At 52.5% G+C, this 17,772-nt stretch overlaps 1 protein-coding gene across 10 annotated transcripts in view; it reads right to left on the bottom strand.

The window, feature by feature from the left end:
* The window catches only part of CACNA1B (calcium voltage-gated channel subunit alpha1 B), a 192,692-nt gene that overhangs the window by 45,853 nt on the left and 129,067 nt on the right, over positions 1-17,772 (bottom strand). For all 10 annotated transcript variants that reach the window (XM_086684663.1, XM_086684670.1, XM_086684668.1 and 7 more), the window contains 11 exons: positions 15,695-15,821; positions 12,912-13,041; positions 12,543-12,602; positions 11,061-11,167; positions 8,192-8,288; positions 6,424-6,584; positions 3,148-3,285; positions 2,166-2,367; positions 1,768-1,932; positions 1,356-1,466; positions 855-938 (listed from right to left, as the gene is read on the bottom strand). In XM_086684663.1, coding sequence (XP_086540789.1) covers positions 855-938; positions 1,356-1,466; positions 1,768-1,932; positions 2,166-2,367; positions 3,148-3,285; positions 6,424-6,584; positions 8,192-8,288; positions 11,061-11,167; positions 12,543-12,602; positions 12,912-13,041; positions 15,695-15,821 — 1,382 coding nt within the window. The remainder of the gene's footprint in view (positions 1-854; positions 939-1,355; positions 1,467-1,767; positions 1,933-2,165; positions 2,368-3,147; positions 3,286-6,423; positions 6,585-8,191; positions 8,289-11,060; positions 11,168-12,542; positions 12,603-12,911; positions 13,042-15,694; positions 15,822-17,772) is intronic.

The raw sequence follows: 17,772 nt of genomic DNA, 5'->3' as shown, positions 1-17,772 counted from the left end.
CACCTCCAGCTGTAGCCCTTAGCTGAGCACTAACAGATACAGAGGAAGAGGTTTGCAGCTCTGAAGTGCGACCACCCCCAGTGAGGGATGAGCCAAATTCACCCCCAACTTGGCTCCAGATACATTTCTGGTCCTCCTTCTCTTACCCATCAGCTCCCCAATCCACTCTCTAATGGTTTTGCCTGGGACTACTTCCTAAGAAATGATTTGTACAAGCACCCCATCTCAGGTGATGCTCCTAGAGAATTCAACAGAAGACAGAGATGAGATTTTTTGCCATTTAATTCTAAGAGAAAGCACTGTACTCAAAGAATATTGCTTTATGATTCAGATTCTTTGAAATTTGTTGAGACTTGGTCAACACTTGCACTTGGTCAGTTTTTACATATAATCCATGCATGTTTAACATGAATGAGATTGTCTAGTTTTATTTATACACACACGTACAAACATGTAAAACAAACCTGGTATTTTAAAATATCCTATATTCTTGTCGATTTTAGTTTATGTAATTTTGGTGCCAAATTGTTAGATTTGTTAGACACACACAGATTTAAAAGACTCTTGTCTTCCTGGTCAGTTGTTACCATGGAGCTCCCAGGTGGCTCTCAGGCCACCAAACTGGAAGACCTTTTGGGAACCACTTTCTTATCCAAGAAAAAGCATTTTTTTCAATCAGTCCTCAGTCCCCAACTCCACCTCTGGAGAGGAGACTCCTTCTTTCCAGGGGCTCCTGGGGAACTCTAGCAAGAGAAGAGGAGCTAACACTTAGGACCTGGAGGCACACTGAGGGAGCACCACCTAGAAGGAAATCACGCTGGGGCCCTCGAGGAGGGACAGGAAATGCTACTTACCGCAATCTCTGTTACTAAAATATCAGTAATACTTCCCAACACAGTGACAAAGTCAAAGACATTCCAGGCATCTCTGAAATAGTTCTAGAGAGAAAAAAGAGCAGTTACTGCTAGTGGCTGGTGAGGGTTTCTGCCAGGCAAAGAGTTGCAAGACGTGGCTCCTAATCAAGAAAGGGGCAAAGGGACAGATGGGCCACCCCAGGTGGGACACCACAGCTGGGTAAGTAAACACCTATGGGCCTGGGCAGGTGCAGACTGAGAGCTGTGAGTCCAGAGAGGAGGAATCTGGCTCCATCTGTCTCCAGGAACTGAGCTGGGGGCAGAGCTCAGGCAGCTGAGAGCATTAGAGCAGCCCCTTCCTCAGCGCCCCTACAAGGTCACATTTCCTCTGGGGGCTTGGGGGATTCCCAGCTCCATGCTGTAAGTCTCTGCAGGTCTCCCTACAGATGGGGAGCCACAATGCAGACCACCAAGAGGCCAAGAGGGAGTCAAGGCACCTACCAGCACCCCAAAGGCGATGATCTTCAGCACGCATTCCATGGAGAACATGGATGTGAACACAATGTTCAGGCATTTCAACATCAGCTCGTATTCATAGGGTGCATTGTAGAACTGCACGGGGAATGAGTGCCATTGGCCATAGGTTCAACTGCCCCAAGACACCCCACCAGGGATCACCCTGACCTTCTGCCAGAGCACTGCATGCAGAGAGAACTGCATGCCTGCCCAGCACACGGATACCCCATCCTGTTCTCCCCGTCTCCTCCTAGGACATTCTCACCAACTCAGCCCATGCGCAACCTATGGCGCTGGCTTCCATAGGCATCCCGTGCTGACCAGGACATGGTCAAATGTAACTACAGTTCTCTCACACCCAGCTGCCACCCACTGCCCCCGTACTGGGCCCACACACCTTCATCATCAGCACCACTGTGTTGAGGGCAATCATGGCCATGATGAAGTACTCAAAGGGTGGAGACACGACAAACGTCCACGTCTTGTACTGGAATGACTGCTTGTCCTGGGGCATGTACCGTGTCAGGGGCTTGGCGCTGATGGCAAAGTCAATGCAAGCCCTCTGTGTGGAAAGAAAGGAGCACGGAGAACTTGTCTGGGGAGAACCCCACACTGTAGCACCCACTGCACCCACGCCTGTCTCCTTCATCCTCGCAGGCAGCCCTGACCACCCACACTCAGTCTCTCTCTGTGCTGTACTGGCTTCCAATGGTCCTGCCCATGCTGCCCATCAAGCGAGCCCAGCAGAGTGTCCACTGTACATATGCACAGGGGACAGAAGAGGGAGCCACCCACCTCGTTCTTCTCCAGGCTGCACTCAGACATCACCTTGTCCCCCTGCTCCTGGAAGGTGATGATAATCAAGGCCACAAAGATATTGACGAAGAAGAAGGGGAAGACCACAAAGTAGACCACATAGAAGATGGATAGCTCCATGCGGTACCCGGGGCTTGGGCCCTGCTCCTCATAGGTGGCATCCACAGAGTGTTTCAGGACCCTGTGTCAAGAGCAAACACCAAGAGTCAGGGGGACCCCTGAGTACAGACCCATGGGGAAGTCAAGACCTGTATCACAGGTGAGGCTTCCATACCTGAGCCCAGAGATGGCAAGAGAAAAGGAGGCTCAACATGGCAGGCCAAAGCCTGTCCCACCCCACCCCCCAGGACTGCAACCTCCTGGAGGTGGGCTACCTTACTGATGGGGTTTGTACTCAGGACTGTTGGAGAGCCACCAAGGGGAGGTCTCCAGTGCCTAATGTCCTAACACCAGGAGAGGTGGAGGCCCAGGAGTTGTGCCCTGCCCTGCTCACTCCCGGCTCACGCCTGCTCATGCCCAGCTCACCAGCTCATACCCAGCCTCACCTGCCTTTGGAAAGCCCTGGGCCACCTGTCAGAGAATTGATCCCACCTTCTGAGTGGTGGTCCTCCCTGTTATCCAGTGTGGCAACTGAACACATACATCCTTCTGTCTACCCTTAACTGAGGCCAGAGGAGTAGCACAGGGAGATGCTGAATAGCCCCATTCACTTCTGACCTTCAGCTACTCAAAAAGGACTTTCAGGAAATCACTATGCTGTGTGCTTTGGTGTAATCTCCTCCTCTTCCCAGGCCACCCCACTCCTGGAAGGCAGAGCTATGTCTTACCTGGTAGATACAAGAGCCTATGGGGTATTTGCTGAGTGACTAAAACACAAACAGATGCAGAGTATGGGACTCCCTGTCCGAGTTGCCCCTCTTCTCTAGCCTGATCAAACACAATGAACCATATGAACACTCACATGGGCCACCCTTCTCCCGTGGACACTGTGAACAGTGTCAGCAGAGCCCAGAGCACATTGTCATAGTGAAAATCGTATTTCTTCCACTGCCGTGGTTGAGCTTCCACTTCCTCCTTCTCATAATCCAAATACTGACCCCTGGAGATGAGAATGTAGAGGAGGTTAGAGGATAAAGACCAAGGATCCAAATAAACCCATTTGTCTATGGCCAACTGATTTTTGAAAGGGCTGCCCACCCAATGGAGGGAAACACCATCAACAGATGGTGCTGGGACAACTGGGTATCCACTTGCAAAAGAAGGAAGTTGGACCCCTACCTCACTCCATGTCCAAAATCCAACTCAAAAAGGATCAAAGACCTAAAGGTAAGAGCTAACGCTAGAAAACTGTTAGAAGAAAACACAAGGGGGCGTAAGATTTGGGAAGGGATTGCTAGATATGATACCAAAATCAGGAGCAATAAAAGAAAAAAGTAGATAAATTGGACCTCATCAAAATGTAAAGCTTTTGTGCTTGAAAGACATCATCAACACACAGAATGGGACCAAATATTTGAACATCCTCTCTCTGACAGGACCTGAATCTAGAATATATAAAGAACTATTATAATCAGTTACAAAAAAGACAAATAACCCAATTAAAAAATGGATAAAGATCTGAATAGACATTTCTCCGAAGGAGATATACAAATGGCCAATAAGCACATGAAAAGATGTTCAACATGATGAGTCATCAGGGAAATGCAAATGAAAACTGAATTGAGATATCACTTTATACCCACTGGATGGCTATAATTAAATTTTTTAAAAGGAAAATAACAAGTGTTGGCAAGGATATGGAGAAATCAGAACTCTCCCACACTGCTGGTAGGAATATAAAATGGGTCAGTCATACTGGAAGTCTGTCAGTCCCTGAAACTGGTAAACAGATTTACCACATGACCTATCAATTCCACTGCTAAGTATACACTCAAAAGAAATGAGAGGCGCCTGGGTGGCTCAGTCAGTTGAGTGGCAGACGTCGTCTCAGGTCATGATCTCATGGTTTGTGGGTTTGAGCCCCGCATCGGGCTCTATGCTGACAGCTCAGAGCCTGGAGCCTGCTTTGGATTCTGTGTCTCCCTCTCTCTCTGCTCCTCCCCTGCTCACACTGTGTGTGTCTCTCTCTCAAAAATAAATAAACGTTAAAAGATAAATAAATAAAACATCTGTCCACACAAAAACTTTGTACACATGTTCACAGAAGCATTAATGACAATAGCCAAAAGATGGAAACACCCAAATGTCCATCAACAGATGAATGAATAAATAAAATGCAGCATATCTATCTGCAGAGCGGAATCAGATCCAACCACAAGAGGGAGTGAAGTTCTGACACACATTACAGCACGGGTGACCTCAAAAACATGATGGTAAAGGGAAGAGATGAGACACCAAAGACCACATATTTATGATTCCATTTACATGAAACATCCAGAACACGGAAAACTAAAGAGGAAAAAAATAGATCCATGGTTGCTTAGGGTTGGAGATGGGGAGCTAGTGGGTAGTAAAGGGTACGGGGTTTTTTGTGTTTTTTTTTTTTTAACTTACGAAAGTGTTCTAAAATTGACTATGGTGGTGGTTGCAAACATCTGTGAATATACTAAAAGTCACTGAGTTGTTCACTTTCAATGGATGCTTCGTAAGAATTGTTATCTCAGTAAAAACAAAGGATATCACTGAATGGGGAAAGGATGGTCTTTTCAGGTAAATGGTGCTGGGTCAACTGGATATCCATCTACAGAAAAATTTATTTTTATCCATACCTCAGCTAACACACAAAGTCAACTCCAGATAGATCACAGATCTCAATGTCAAACGCGAAACTAAAACTTTTAGAGGAAAACATAACAGGGCATTTCCCTGACCTTTGTATAGATTTTCTGAAAAGGATACAAAGAGTACTAAACATAAGAGAGATAAATTGGACTATATTACAATCAAGATTTTTATTTTACTTTTTTATTTTTATTTTACTTTTTAATTTTCAAATGTTTATTTCTTTTGAGAGAGAGAGCACGCGTGCATGCACACACATGTGTGAGTGGGGCAGGGGCAAAGAGAGAGGGAGAGAGAATCCCAGGCAGGCTCTGCACTGTCAGCATACAGCCTGAGGGCTGTACAGCATACAGCAGGGCGCGACCCCACGAACCGTGAGATCATGACCTGAGCCGAAATCAAATCGGACACTTAACTAACTGAGCCACCCAGGCGTCCCTAAGACCTTGAAGACATAATCCATAGATCTGGCAATGGATGCCTATCCAGGACTTCACAGAATTCCTACAAATCAATCAGAAAGTGAAAGACATCCATACGGGAAAACAGGCAAGGGCTTGCATAGACCCTTTCCAGGGATACTGGAGTGGTCAATCACCTGGTGAGGCACCCAGCCCAAATTAAACCACAGAGAAATGCCACCAGCCCAACATGAGAAAGGCTACAGATCCAAAGATGCAACACACCAAGAACCCCCTGGTGCACAGTACTGGAGTTCTCAGCCACGTGGCAGGAGTGCGATTTTACACACCTATCTGGCAGCACCGGCAGAAGCTGAACACAAGCACAGTGCACGACCCTGCAGTCTCACTCCCAGGTGTGCACACCTCCTAGAACTGCATGTGTGTGCTTCCCAGCAGACACATACTGGGACAATCACAACAGCACTGCTCACAAGAGCCTCAGAATGGAAATACCCCCCATGCCCATCAGTCACAGAGTGGGTAAATTCGTGGTGGTGTATTTACACGAGAGAATATTACATGAACAGAGGCAGCTGGGGCCATTGCCTGTGGCTGGAGAAGCAGCCGCCCACACCACCTTGCTCAGCACCCGCCTCCATTTCCCCTAGTTCCTCCCTGAGGGCATCTCTCCTGTTTGCTCTGGAGTGGGGCCGGGTCCAGAGAGGCCTGAGGCCTCGCAGTGATGGTGAAAGCAGCTCCAGGCATAGGGCAGCCCCTCTGATCCTAGAGTCTAGCCTAGAGCTCCAAGATTTGCAGAGCCCTCAAGCAACACCCCAGTGACCACCCCCCCACCATGTGCTCCCTGATGTCTATGGGCAGGAAGAGCATGTCCCTCAGAAGTGCCTGGTCCCCAGCTCTGCTGAGGAAAATGAGCCAGAAGTCCCAGTGTGACCCTGGGGACAGAGGCACACCCCCAGCTCTCTGGTGGACCCCAAGCAGGCTCCTCCCAGAGCCCTCACTGGGCTCCCCACTCCCAGCCCTGCCTGACTTACCGGCAGTCCCTCTCCAGCCCCTTGGACTCATCCGTGCAGTAGAAAAACTTCCCTTTGAAGAGCTGCACCGCAATGACAGCAAATATAAACATGAAGAGCATATAGACAACCAGGATGTTAAGGACGTTCTTCAGGGAGTTCACCACACAGTCAAACACGGCCTGGAGGGGAAGAGAGCTCAACTCAGAACCTCCGGGCCTCCCCGTATCCGAGGACCGTCGAGGCCATAATCATGGAGGGAACTGCTGCCCACTGACTTAACACAGGAAGCTGCCTGCCACCGCCTCTCCCAGGACGGGATGAGCGGGCAGGAGGTGCTAGAGGAGGTGGCCTGGGCAGACGGGCTGGACCCTGACGGGAAGCTGGTGGTGGAAGCCTGGGTCAGGCTACATAAATGAGGACAACCTGGAGCCCAGGCCAGCGTGTGCCAGGGGTGGCTGACAGGGAGGGAAAGGAGTGTGGACGGGGATATGGCCAGACCCTGCTCCTGCACCCCGGCCTGCCAGTGGGTCATACTTTGCCCACGGGTGGGAGCCAAAATGGGGCAGAGAGGCAACAACGCTGTGGCCAGCTCCAAGACAGAGACCTCTGGTGTGTTTTGGTATGGCCCAGAGGTGACTCCGTCATCTGTTACTGCCACCGCCAGAGCTTTTTCTCAGATTCTTCCCCACCCAGAAGCTCGGCTTTCCCTGAATGCCCAGTTCTGCTGACCCTGGCCCTGCTCCCTATTTCTCAGAGCTGAGGAGACTCCCCCCATCCTGCTCCAGCTGTGCAAAAAGGCAGACCCACAACCATCCCTCAAGACACTGCCTGGCACAGTCCAGACACCAGCAGCTGCCTCAGCAAATGCAGCCACTGCCCACTTCCATGGTGTCCATGACACCCCTGACCCCCCAGGCCGGGTCCAGGTCCCTGCTTGACACAGAGGGCCTTTGGCCGCCTTCAAGCCACCCCCCGCCCCAGTCCACCCCTTCACAAGCAAACTGCCTTCTGCAACCCCCACACTGCTTCAGGCCTGCAAGGGTTACATCCGCACGCTGCTCACAACACTGTACTACACAGTTTTGTGGGATTAAATGAGTTTAAGCATCCAAAGCATTCTTCACAGTGAGGAAGAAGCTCAGCGACTATCATACTTTAACACAACTCCCCAGGTGTTCGGGTCCATACTCTTTCCTTTATCCGGAACCTCAGCCACACCCATCCTCAGGGCCAAGCCCAGTAACCATTTCTCAAGAGCCCCTACCTCCCTGCATGTCCCCCGGGACCCTCCGCTTCTCTCGGCAGCCCCTTCTTCCCTGTACCGTGTCTGCTGCCGGCTTGAGGAAGAAGAGCCTTACAGAACACTACTGACACTAAGCGTTCCTTGCGGGGCAGTCGCGGAACTGAGAGAGCCTGACCGGCTCACACAACGCACCATCTGAGAACACAAGTAGGGGCCCTCCCTCAGCGCTCTCATCCCACCCCACGTGGAAGCTGCAGCCAGACAGGGTTACTTCTACGTGCACACGTGCACTCACACATTCATGTGCATACCACACACATGCGTGTGCATACCTGCATGCAGTGCAACCTGGTACACACAACACACACATGCACTCACATCTATGCACCCACGTGCACACACTCACAAGCATAACTACATGTACCTATGTGCACAGTACCCATACACGTACGTCTAGACCTACGCTCACATGTACGTGCACATCCACACACATGTGTATACACAGCCCTGCACACTCCTCAAGCCCCAAATCCACACTCTCACCTTAAGCTTCGGCAGCCGTTTTATGGTCTTGAGGGGCCGCAGGACGCGCAGGACTCTCAGGGACTTGATGGTGTTGATGTCTTTCCCTTTGGATCCTCTAGAAGGGAGAAGCCACACATGCAGACAGGCAGGATGCACACTCATGCTCAGATTCCACAAAGCCTACTGGGGTCTGGGTTAGGCTCTCCTGAGCATTTTGCCTTAGGCCCCAGGGCAAACACTCAGGAACAGCGAGGCCTCTGCATCTCCTCCTACAGGTTGCATGGCAAAGCCCTCATCTGAGCAGATGAGGGCCAGGGCTGGGTCAGCAGTAACTGGTGTAAGGGAATGCTGGGTTTCCAGCAGGAAAGAAGCCATTCTCCCACACCACGTCGGCCACTTCTACCCCAGCACTCCCCTAAACCAGCTTCCTCTGGCCACCATGCTAAGACCGGCAATGGAAATAAAGAGGACAGAACGGGGCTGGCCCCAGGACTGCAGACCTAGCCTGGGCCAGCCCATGGAAACCTACAAGCCATTAGTGCGAGAGCCTTCTGGAAGGGCTGGTTTCTCTTGCTCTCCAGCCCTGGTATAGGGAGGTAGGGAGGAACATGTCTGGATCTCCCTGACTGTACTCGCTCAGCTGCCCCCACACTCCTCCGGATGAGGTAAAACTGACAGAAAGGGGAGAGGAGAGGGAGGACAGGCGTGCTGGGAGGGGAGGAGGGGAGCAAAGTAAGAAAAAGAAAACGTTAGATGAATACAAAGGTGATGCAAGGGACAATGCAATGCAAGGGGTGGACAAAGAAAGAAAGAAATACTAAAGGGAAGAGAAAGAAACAGAGAGGGAGGGAGGGAGAAAAAGCCACAGAGACAAAGAGAGCAGCAGACCAGAAAACCAAGATTGAGGGAGTGGGGCAGTGCGGGGGGGGGGGGGGGGGGGGGTAAGACAGGAAGTCAGGAAAAAATTCCAGGCACCAGATGCAAGCTTGGAAATCCAGGACCTGTGAGTCCTGATCAGGCAGCCCTCACAGGAAGCCAGAGCAGACCCAGGTGGCTCTCTCAGGCTGCCAGGGCCCCAGGAAATGTCAGACTCTGGGGGCTGGCCCTCCTACCAATCAAAAGCCAGGGCTGGTGGGCAGGGTGGGGGGAGCGTCCCAAGTGGCCTTCACAGACTTCCTAAGGAAGCAATTCTTAGAAGCAAGGCCACACTCCATGCTCGGCAGTGGTTGAGGACTCAGGGCTGGGGGCCCTATTCCATCCTGTTCAGAGGCCACTTCTCTCCAAGCTCCCAAGGAGCCTGCACATGAAGAGAGGGGGCAGGGCCACCAGTGGTCTTCTCTGGACTCCAGCCAAGCTCTAGGGAAAGTGAGCTATGAGGTCCAGGCAGGATCTGTGGGTTGAGGAGAGCTGGAGAGCCCCAGCCCCCTATACCTCTCGAGACCCAGCTAGAGCCTACAGTCCAGAACCAGATCAAACTCTCTCTGAAACACCAAGCTTCCAGATGGGAAAAACCCAGCCTCCAGACCACCACGTCGGGTGTTTCTATACCCCAGCATTCCTGACACCCAATCCCAAACGAGGTTCCTCCAGCAGCCCTGCTAAGACCAGCACAGAGAGAACAAGAGGCAGGGTGGGTGGGTGGACACCTGAGGGAGGCAGAAGGGAGGGACACCTGCTTTGGTTTTCTGGGGGGAGGGCTCTCTGCAGGGGCGGCCCTCGGGTGTTCTGTGTTCTGTTTCTCTCCTGCCCGCTCAGAGCCTTTGTCTTGCTGAGGCCACCAAGCTGGATTGTAGCCCTTCCCCTGTGTCACTCCCAAGCCCCTCACTGACACTTTATATACAAAGAAAGTCGGTTAAGACCCCCCACAGAGGCAGTTGTGGAGAACAGAGAGGAAAGAAAGCCCCGTTTCTGGAGAAGAGACGTGGGAAGGGATTTCAGGATGCCCAACATCCTGGCAGCCATGTTTGCAGCGGCTCCCCCCTGAGCCCTCACTGCCCTCAGGGCCCAGGTCCCCAGCCCTCCAGCACTCACTTGGGGCACCTCCCCACCAAGGACTGGCCATGCCAAGCCCCAGTCCCAGCCCCAGCCCCAGCTTCCAGCCCAGCCCCTGGAGGTGAGGCAGGAACATGTGGCATGGGGACATGGCTCCTGGCAGCATGCATCCTGGACGGTGGAGGAGGATGAGCAGAGGTGAGGCATGGTGGTGAACCGGCCCACAAGGGGCCATGCTGTGCTATGATGTGGGGCAGTACGGGGCAGAGGGAAGGCATTACCCCATGAAGCTCCTACCGAGAGTCCAGCAAGAAGAGACAAAGAGAAGAGAGTCAGTGAGGAGGCCTCGCCCTCCCCAAGGGCTCAGAGAAGATGAAGACACCATCCCTCGGTGTCTGCATCACTGGGGGTCTTCCTAATCTCTGGATCTCCTCCACAGCTCCACCCAAGCCCCCCCATATCTATCCCATGCCCATCACCATGCAGGATCTGAGCCAATCCAGGCCCAGCCACAATAGGGCTGAGTGTTGCCCGCTATGGAGTCAGAGAAAATGGTCTAACGCTCCAACGGGGGAAGACACCCACCAGCACCACCGCCCAGCTCTGGCTGAACAGGTGGTGCAGCTAAGGTCAGGGCAGGTAGTTGCTCTGAAGGACCCGACAGGCAGGCACCGAATAACCCAGAGGACTGCCTACACAATCTCAGAACCACAAGCTGTGGTAGGTCCAAGTGGGCCTTGAGAGCTTCTTAACCCCACACAAGCCCAGCCCCAAGTAGACAGGAGCTACAGACAGCCCGCGCAGGCCAATGGGGCCCTTCCTTCCCTTATTCCCATACTCATTACAGCTCTGGGGACTGCAGCCCAGCCAGACCCAGAGGAGACACAGTACTTACGAGAAGGCAAATGCCACCAAGGCCCCACTGACCACGATGAAGTCCAGAATATTCCACAGGTCCCGGAAGTAGGCCCCAGGGTGCAGCAGCAGTCCCAAATCAATCATCTTCAGAGAAGAAACACGTATTAGGTGTACAATCTTTCAGAAAGAAAACCAGGGCCAGGCCGCAGAGTCAGGGATTTGGGGAAAAGATGCTACTCAGGTCACACCCTCTGAGGCCCTCAGGGGGCCTTTCAACCTCAGTGCCATTGACCCAAATATCCCTCATTGGTAATGACTGGCTGAGATCTTGCCTGGGCCCCCAATCCCCTTGGAGCCTAAAAATGAGACGCCTTCCCCCATCACTGGGCTGCAGGAATGCACAGCCCCAGGGAGCTCATGCCCCAACCCAGACCCTCAGAGGGTCAGCTCTCTGCAGCAGGAGAAAGGGCTTCGGGGGTTCACATGGACCTGGTGCTGCCACTCCTAAAGCTGTGATTTCCAGCAAGCACCTTAATATCTCTAAACCTCAGCTTCCGTGTCTGTAAAATGGGATGACAAAAAAAAATGCTTCCCCCCCCCACCAGGAGTTTATAAGAGGAAATGAAGAAGCAGGCATGATATGCAGATGCACACACACGAAGTACCCAAGTCACAGGCACACCCGAAGCTGCACTGTAGTCAAAGACTGCATGCGTGTGTGTGTGCGTGCAACACAGCTGAACACAGTGTGTGCAAACACATGCACCACCACCTGTCAGACACCGAAAAGGGAGCAGTGCCTGCCAATACTGAGAGACAGAAGCAATCACAATGAAATGGTCAGTCCTTAACCGAACATCAAACACTTGAGCTCTTTTATTTCATTCATTCATTTGTTTATTTTTTGAGAGACAACATGCGCATGCTCAGGCAAGCAGGGCAGGAGCACAGGAAGAGGGAGAGAGAATCTTACGGATGGAGACGTGGGGCTCCATCTCATGACCATGAGATCATGACCTGAACTGAATCGTGTGTCGGACGCTTAACGGACTGAGCCACCCAGACGCCCCTGGAATTCTTTTACACAAGTCTTCAGCACCCACTCACCATGATGTTTGGGTGTTGAGGCCTCCACCCTCTCCCCAAGCTCCCCTTCTTCCCAGGCTGATGTCATGGGCCCTCCTCCTCTATCATGAGACAACCCCGAGGGTGGGGCTAAGCCCATACCTGCACATTCACGGAAGCCTGTAGCCCTTGCTTAGCAGTGAGGTAGACACAGGAATGATGCTGGTGAGCTCTCCCCAAACTGGGATAATGCTGTGGTGAATCTTTCACGAACTGGCCTCTGCCTCCACAACACCCATCACCACACACCTGTGCGTGCACTCTCTCACTGAGCACGCACCCAGGGCACACCCACCACAAGCCCTCAACAGCAGCTACAGGGGCCCTGTGGCATCTCAGTCATGAGGGAGGATGAGCAAAGCCCTGGGGCCACCAGGGCAACTACATATCTCACCTTTATCACCATCTCAAAGGTAAAGACGCCTGTGAAAATGTAGTCCATGTATTTCAGAGCCTGGAACCAACAGGAAGGTTATTGTCAGAGGCTAGGCTGAAAGCTTGAGCCAAGACTATTTCAGTGGGAACACGTTTTCCCTCCAGGCCTCTGAGCAGACAACTCCTTGGCCAGGGGTCCTGCGGGCCACTGTCGTGGGTGGAGCCCCCTTTGGCAACGGCACTGGCCCTGGGCATATCCTCACTATTCTTGTCTATAACTTGGGGCTGGGCCAGGAGGTGCCCCCAGACCCTCACCCCACACCCCTGGAGGGAGCAGACAGGACCCTGACACCTCCCAGCCCCTCCACAGCCTGAATGAGGTGCTCACGTTGTTCCTGGGCGAGTCTGTCCGCACAGGATCCTCGGCTGCCAGGGCAATGCTGCTCAGGGCGATGACCACAAGAATGACCATCTCAAAGTACCGCATGGTCACGATGTAATGGCAGAAGCGGCGGAGCCTGTGGGGCAAAGCACAAGTCGCCAGAGGCCCACAGACGGGCCCGGCTGGCCACCCCCCCCCCCCCGCCCCCCGCACCAGAGCACGTGCTTGGTCTCTCCCTGAAAGAAGGTGTTACACCAGAACCGAGCTCTACTAAGTATCTCTGTGTTGGGAGACAGCAGCCAGGTGACTGATGGTGACTCAGACTCTTGAGAGGGTATCCCAGGAAGAGCAGTAGGAAGGCAGGGGCCAGCCAACTACAGCTCACAAGCCCCGTTTGTGTCCATAAAGTTCTATGAGAGCACAGCCACGCCTACGCGTTTACCTCTATGTGTGGACAGCCGTGCCCTGTACAGATTTACAGCCCTAGTGTACCTGGCGTGGAGGGGCTGCTCAGAGAGGTGGCTGAGGACCAGCACTCCTGTGGAGAGTAGGCCTCTCTGGAGAGCCCAGAAAGCTTCTCTAGGTCCATATTGGTCCGTGCTTGTCTGAGCCCCCAGAGCTGCGTGTGCACACCTGTACTTCAGTCCCCGTCCACCTTCAGCACTAGTCAGCATCACTGACCACTATTCTGCTGTGTGGAGGCACATGCCAGACAGCAGAGTGCGGTGGTAAACAAGGGCACCACAGAACAGTGTAGACATAACCTAAAGGGAGACTCTCAGATGCTGACAGGTGCTAGAACACAGCAGCAGATGGTGACCCGGGAGGTCTGGGAAGACCTCTAAGAGGGCAGTGAAGGTGACAAGGAGGAGAAGCCACAGAACCACTGTACAGGGCAGACGTGTGTCCCACCTCTGGGTCCTACCCCTCCCTCCTGCCACCACTTCCCTATTCCCAGGGCCTGAGGTCTGAGAGAACCTCCCACCTCCCAGCCACACCCACCCACTTCTCTCTGCCTTGAAGGGCCCTACTATGCTCTTCTCCTCCTCACCACGACGACTGCCACACTCCACACCCACACCCACCAGAGCCGCCCTACCCATGTCCATGCCTCCTTCTGTACGGACACGCCTGTCCTCCCAGCTCCAGGATACTCCGTCTCTGCCTCTTTCCTTCTGCATCTCAGGACTGAGTATCCACCTTGACCTCCATCCCTAGCGTCTGCTCCTGAGCCCACCTGGCCCTGAGACGTCCGCCGGCCGCCCCGGCTCTGCAGGGTCTGCACTCGCCTGCCCAGCTTGGTGGGACCCCAGCCATGAGGCAGAAACTCTGGGTGTCATCCCTCCCATCTCCTCCCATCTCCTTCCCTTTCCACATCTAGTTTATCATCAAGTTCCATAGATTCTGTCTCCAAAGTCTCTCCCCAAGCATTTCACTCCCAAACCTCCCCTTATGACATCAGATCTCCTCCGTCTCTTCCTGAAAACCCTGGCCACCCTACTAAGGGCCATCCAAGGACTCTGCTGACATGCAGCCTGTGTTGCTGTTGACTGCCAGCTGCCTACAACCTTTCCGTGCTCCTTAGTGCTCTGAGTGCAGATCACGGCCTCTCCATAGGACTCTGGTCTCTGTGCTCCACTCAGTTCTGTCTTTAGCTGTTCTGCACCTGACACCCTCACTTCTGGACCACTGTGATCTCTCTTCTCTCCACAAGGAATGTTTGTTCATCTCTCTTCACCTTAGCTCTCATCCACCCTCAGGATTCAACTGAGATCCCTTGCCTCCTCCAGGAAGGCTCCCCAACCTTCCCCAGCTGCTCCCAGATGTTGCCTGCTCCCTCCCGCACCGCACGGCAGTGCTCACAGGCAGGTCCACACTCCCTAACAGAGCAGAGGAAGCTCCCAGAAAATGTGTGTTGAGTGAAGGCATGGAGAGAGGAAGGAAGGATGGACAATGGAGGCCGGATGGAGAGACTGCAGGCTGGAGGGATGGGGACAGAGGATAAAGCCCGATTCAACCAGATCTGGCTGCCTTCTGGCCTCCCTGCTCCAACACACTGGCCTTTAAGTGCTTCCACTTTCACTCTGTCTGTCACCTCTGCCAGGGATGGTCTCCCTCCTCACCATTCTCACCTCCCAGCGAGACCCAACATGACATTCCCACCTTCACTTAGCTTATTCAGGACAGGGATCCTTGTTTGTTCTGCTCATTACCATGTATTCCCAGCACCTAGAATGCTGTTAGTACATAAGTACTGGTTGACCTAATGCAGCAAGTTGGGCTGATGAGTGGATGAGAAATGCTGCTGACTTCGTGATAAACAGAGAGGCGAGAAACGGGCAGACCTGTGAGTGAATGTGGTGTGCACACACATGCACGTGTGGACGGTGGGCGTGATGGAAAGGTGGACAAATGGAAGCGCGCGTACACGATGGACATGAATTGGGTGCACGTGCGCAGCAACCAACGCTCGCTGCAGCAGGGGTTTAACAGCAAGGCTCTGGGACTGACTGACTGGGTTCAAACCCCAGCTCTACCATTTGGGCTGACTGGCCATGTGTCTGTGGACAAGCCATGGACCTTTTCTGTGGCTACCTGTTCTCCCCTGTAGGGCGAGGTAACAGAAGTACGTCCTTGTGGATTGCCGTGATGCTCAGAACATTAGAACATGTAAAGTGCACAGAATCAGCGCCTGCCAGGTCATGTCAGCACACCCTGCTACTGTGCACTTGGATCATGGCCACAGGCATGGGACAGGCACACAGCATGGGCAGGTGAAGGAGACTCACAGGTTGGTGGGGCTTAAGCAGAACATGGAGCTGTACGGGACGATAGGTCGGGGGCCACTCCTCATCACGTCATCGGCTTCTACCTCCTTCTTCCCTTCAGCTTGGCTTTCCAGGTCCACGTTACCACCTACAAGGACACAGAGCCACCAAGTTAGACGTGTGGTGCGTGTGAAGCCCACATCACAGAGGTCTCACCCAGGCAACAGATGCTGTCCCATCACCAACCATACAGGTCTTCAGGAACCCAGCCAGGGAAGGGCATGTGGCTAAGAACACAGCTTCACCTGAGACTCCCTCCAATCACAGATCACGACTGAGGACTGAGACAGCACTGGAGACCTCACTTCTCAGCTGTAGCAGGGAGTTGTATGGGTACTGGGAGCAGCACCAAGCACTGTGCCCTTGGCTGTGGACACCTCTGCCTCCACTGGGGGCCATTGGTCTAGATGTTCTACGAACACCAAAGTCCATCTCGGCCCCAGAGACCAGGGCCAGTAGGCTCCCCTCCCTGGTTCTGAGCTCAGTGCCTCCTTGAGGAAAGGTGAGAATGCCCCACTGCTTCTGCAGGGGTCTTGGGCCAGCAGGACAGGGAGGAGCCCTGGACATGGATGCCCTCCTGAACATGGTGGTCCAGCCAGACCCTGCCAGGGATTCTCCCCTTCAGAACCCCGGCAAATGTCCACAGAGCCAGGACAGTGACCCAGGGAGGACTTCAGCACAGCCCACATCTCGCATGGGCTCTGCTCCTCACTTCTCACACCCCTGTCTCTCAGCCCCACTAATCAAACTACCCGGGGTTAAAATGGCCACGACCTTGTTCTCGTTAAGTTGATTTTGTTGTCTGTGCACAGTGTTTTTCTCACAGTGACATTTCTCACAGTAACTTTCAGCTATCCTGAAGTATGTTTCTGCTCTCGTGGGTAACAGAGTTCCTGAGACCCCAGGGGGAGGGCAGTGCAGTGACCTGGAGCCAGTGCCTACTGGCGTACCTCAATTTTACCTCTTACAAGACACATAAAAGCAGAGGTTGTTAAAGGGTAGCAAAAATAAGGGTGGTTATCCCCAGAGCCTGACTAGTCCTGCAGAGGACAGCTGGGCCAGATGTGGAAGAGCCCAGGCAGCAGCGGTCCATCCACCAAACTCCCTGCTGACGGCATAATTATACGATCTTCTCAGAAAGCAATTTGGCAATGCAGTCCTAACAAATTCTGTTTACTGATTTAATCTGTAAGACATTATCTTCCAAGGAAATCAAGCATGTTCTGTATTCACAAAGGTGTCTGTTGTTAAGTTCTTCTACAACAACAAAAGAAATTATAAAACGTGCAGCCATAGGAGAAAGACTAAGCATCTGAATCATTACACTAGAGATATTAAAAATGTCTACAAATAGTTTCCATGACAAAAGAAGCTTAGGATATCATAAGCTAAAAAAAAAAAAAAAGACTACTCAACATGGATGGAACTGGAGAGTGTTATGCTAAGTGAGGTAAGTCAGGCAGAGAAAGACAGATACCATATGTTTTCACTCCTATGTGGATCCTGAGAAACTTAACAGAAGACCATGGGGGGAGGGGAAAGAAAGAAAAAAAAAGTTAAGGAGAGAGCCAAAACATAAGAGATTCTTGAAAACTGAGAACAAACTGAGGGTTGATGGGGGGTGGGAGGGAGGGGAGGGTGGGTGAGGGGTATTGAGGAGGGCACCCGTTGGGATGAGCACTGGGTGCTGTATGGAAACCAATTTGACAATAAATTCCATATTTTATTTATTTTTTTTTAAATTTTTTTTTCAACGTTTATTTATTTTTGGGACAGAGAGAGACAGAGCACGAACGGGGGAGGGGCAGAGAGAGAGGGAGACACAGAATCGGAAACAGGCTCCAGGCTCTGAGCCATCAGCCCAGAGCCTGACGCAGGGCTCGAACTCACGGACTGTGAGATGGTGACCTGGCTGAAGTCGGACGCTTAACCGACTGCGCCACCCAGGCGCCCCAAAATTCCATATTTTAAAAAAAAGGCTACATATTTGTATATCCCAGATGTACTCAACTCCAAAAAAATCATATATATAGAAAGAG

Source organism: Puma concolor, chromosome D4 (genome assembly GCF_028749965.1).
Source record: "Puma concolor isolate L17-30 chromosome D4, mPumCon1.1.hap2, whole genome shotgun sequence".
Classification (NCBI taxonomy): Eukaryota; Metazoa; Chordata; class Mammalia; order Carnivora; family Felidae; genus Puma; species Puma concolor.
Note: the sequence above shows the minus strand (reverse complement) of the source record. Positions and strands in the feature narration are given on the sequence as shown.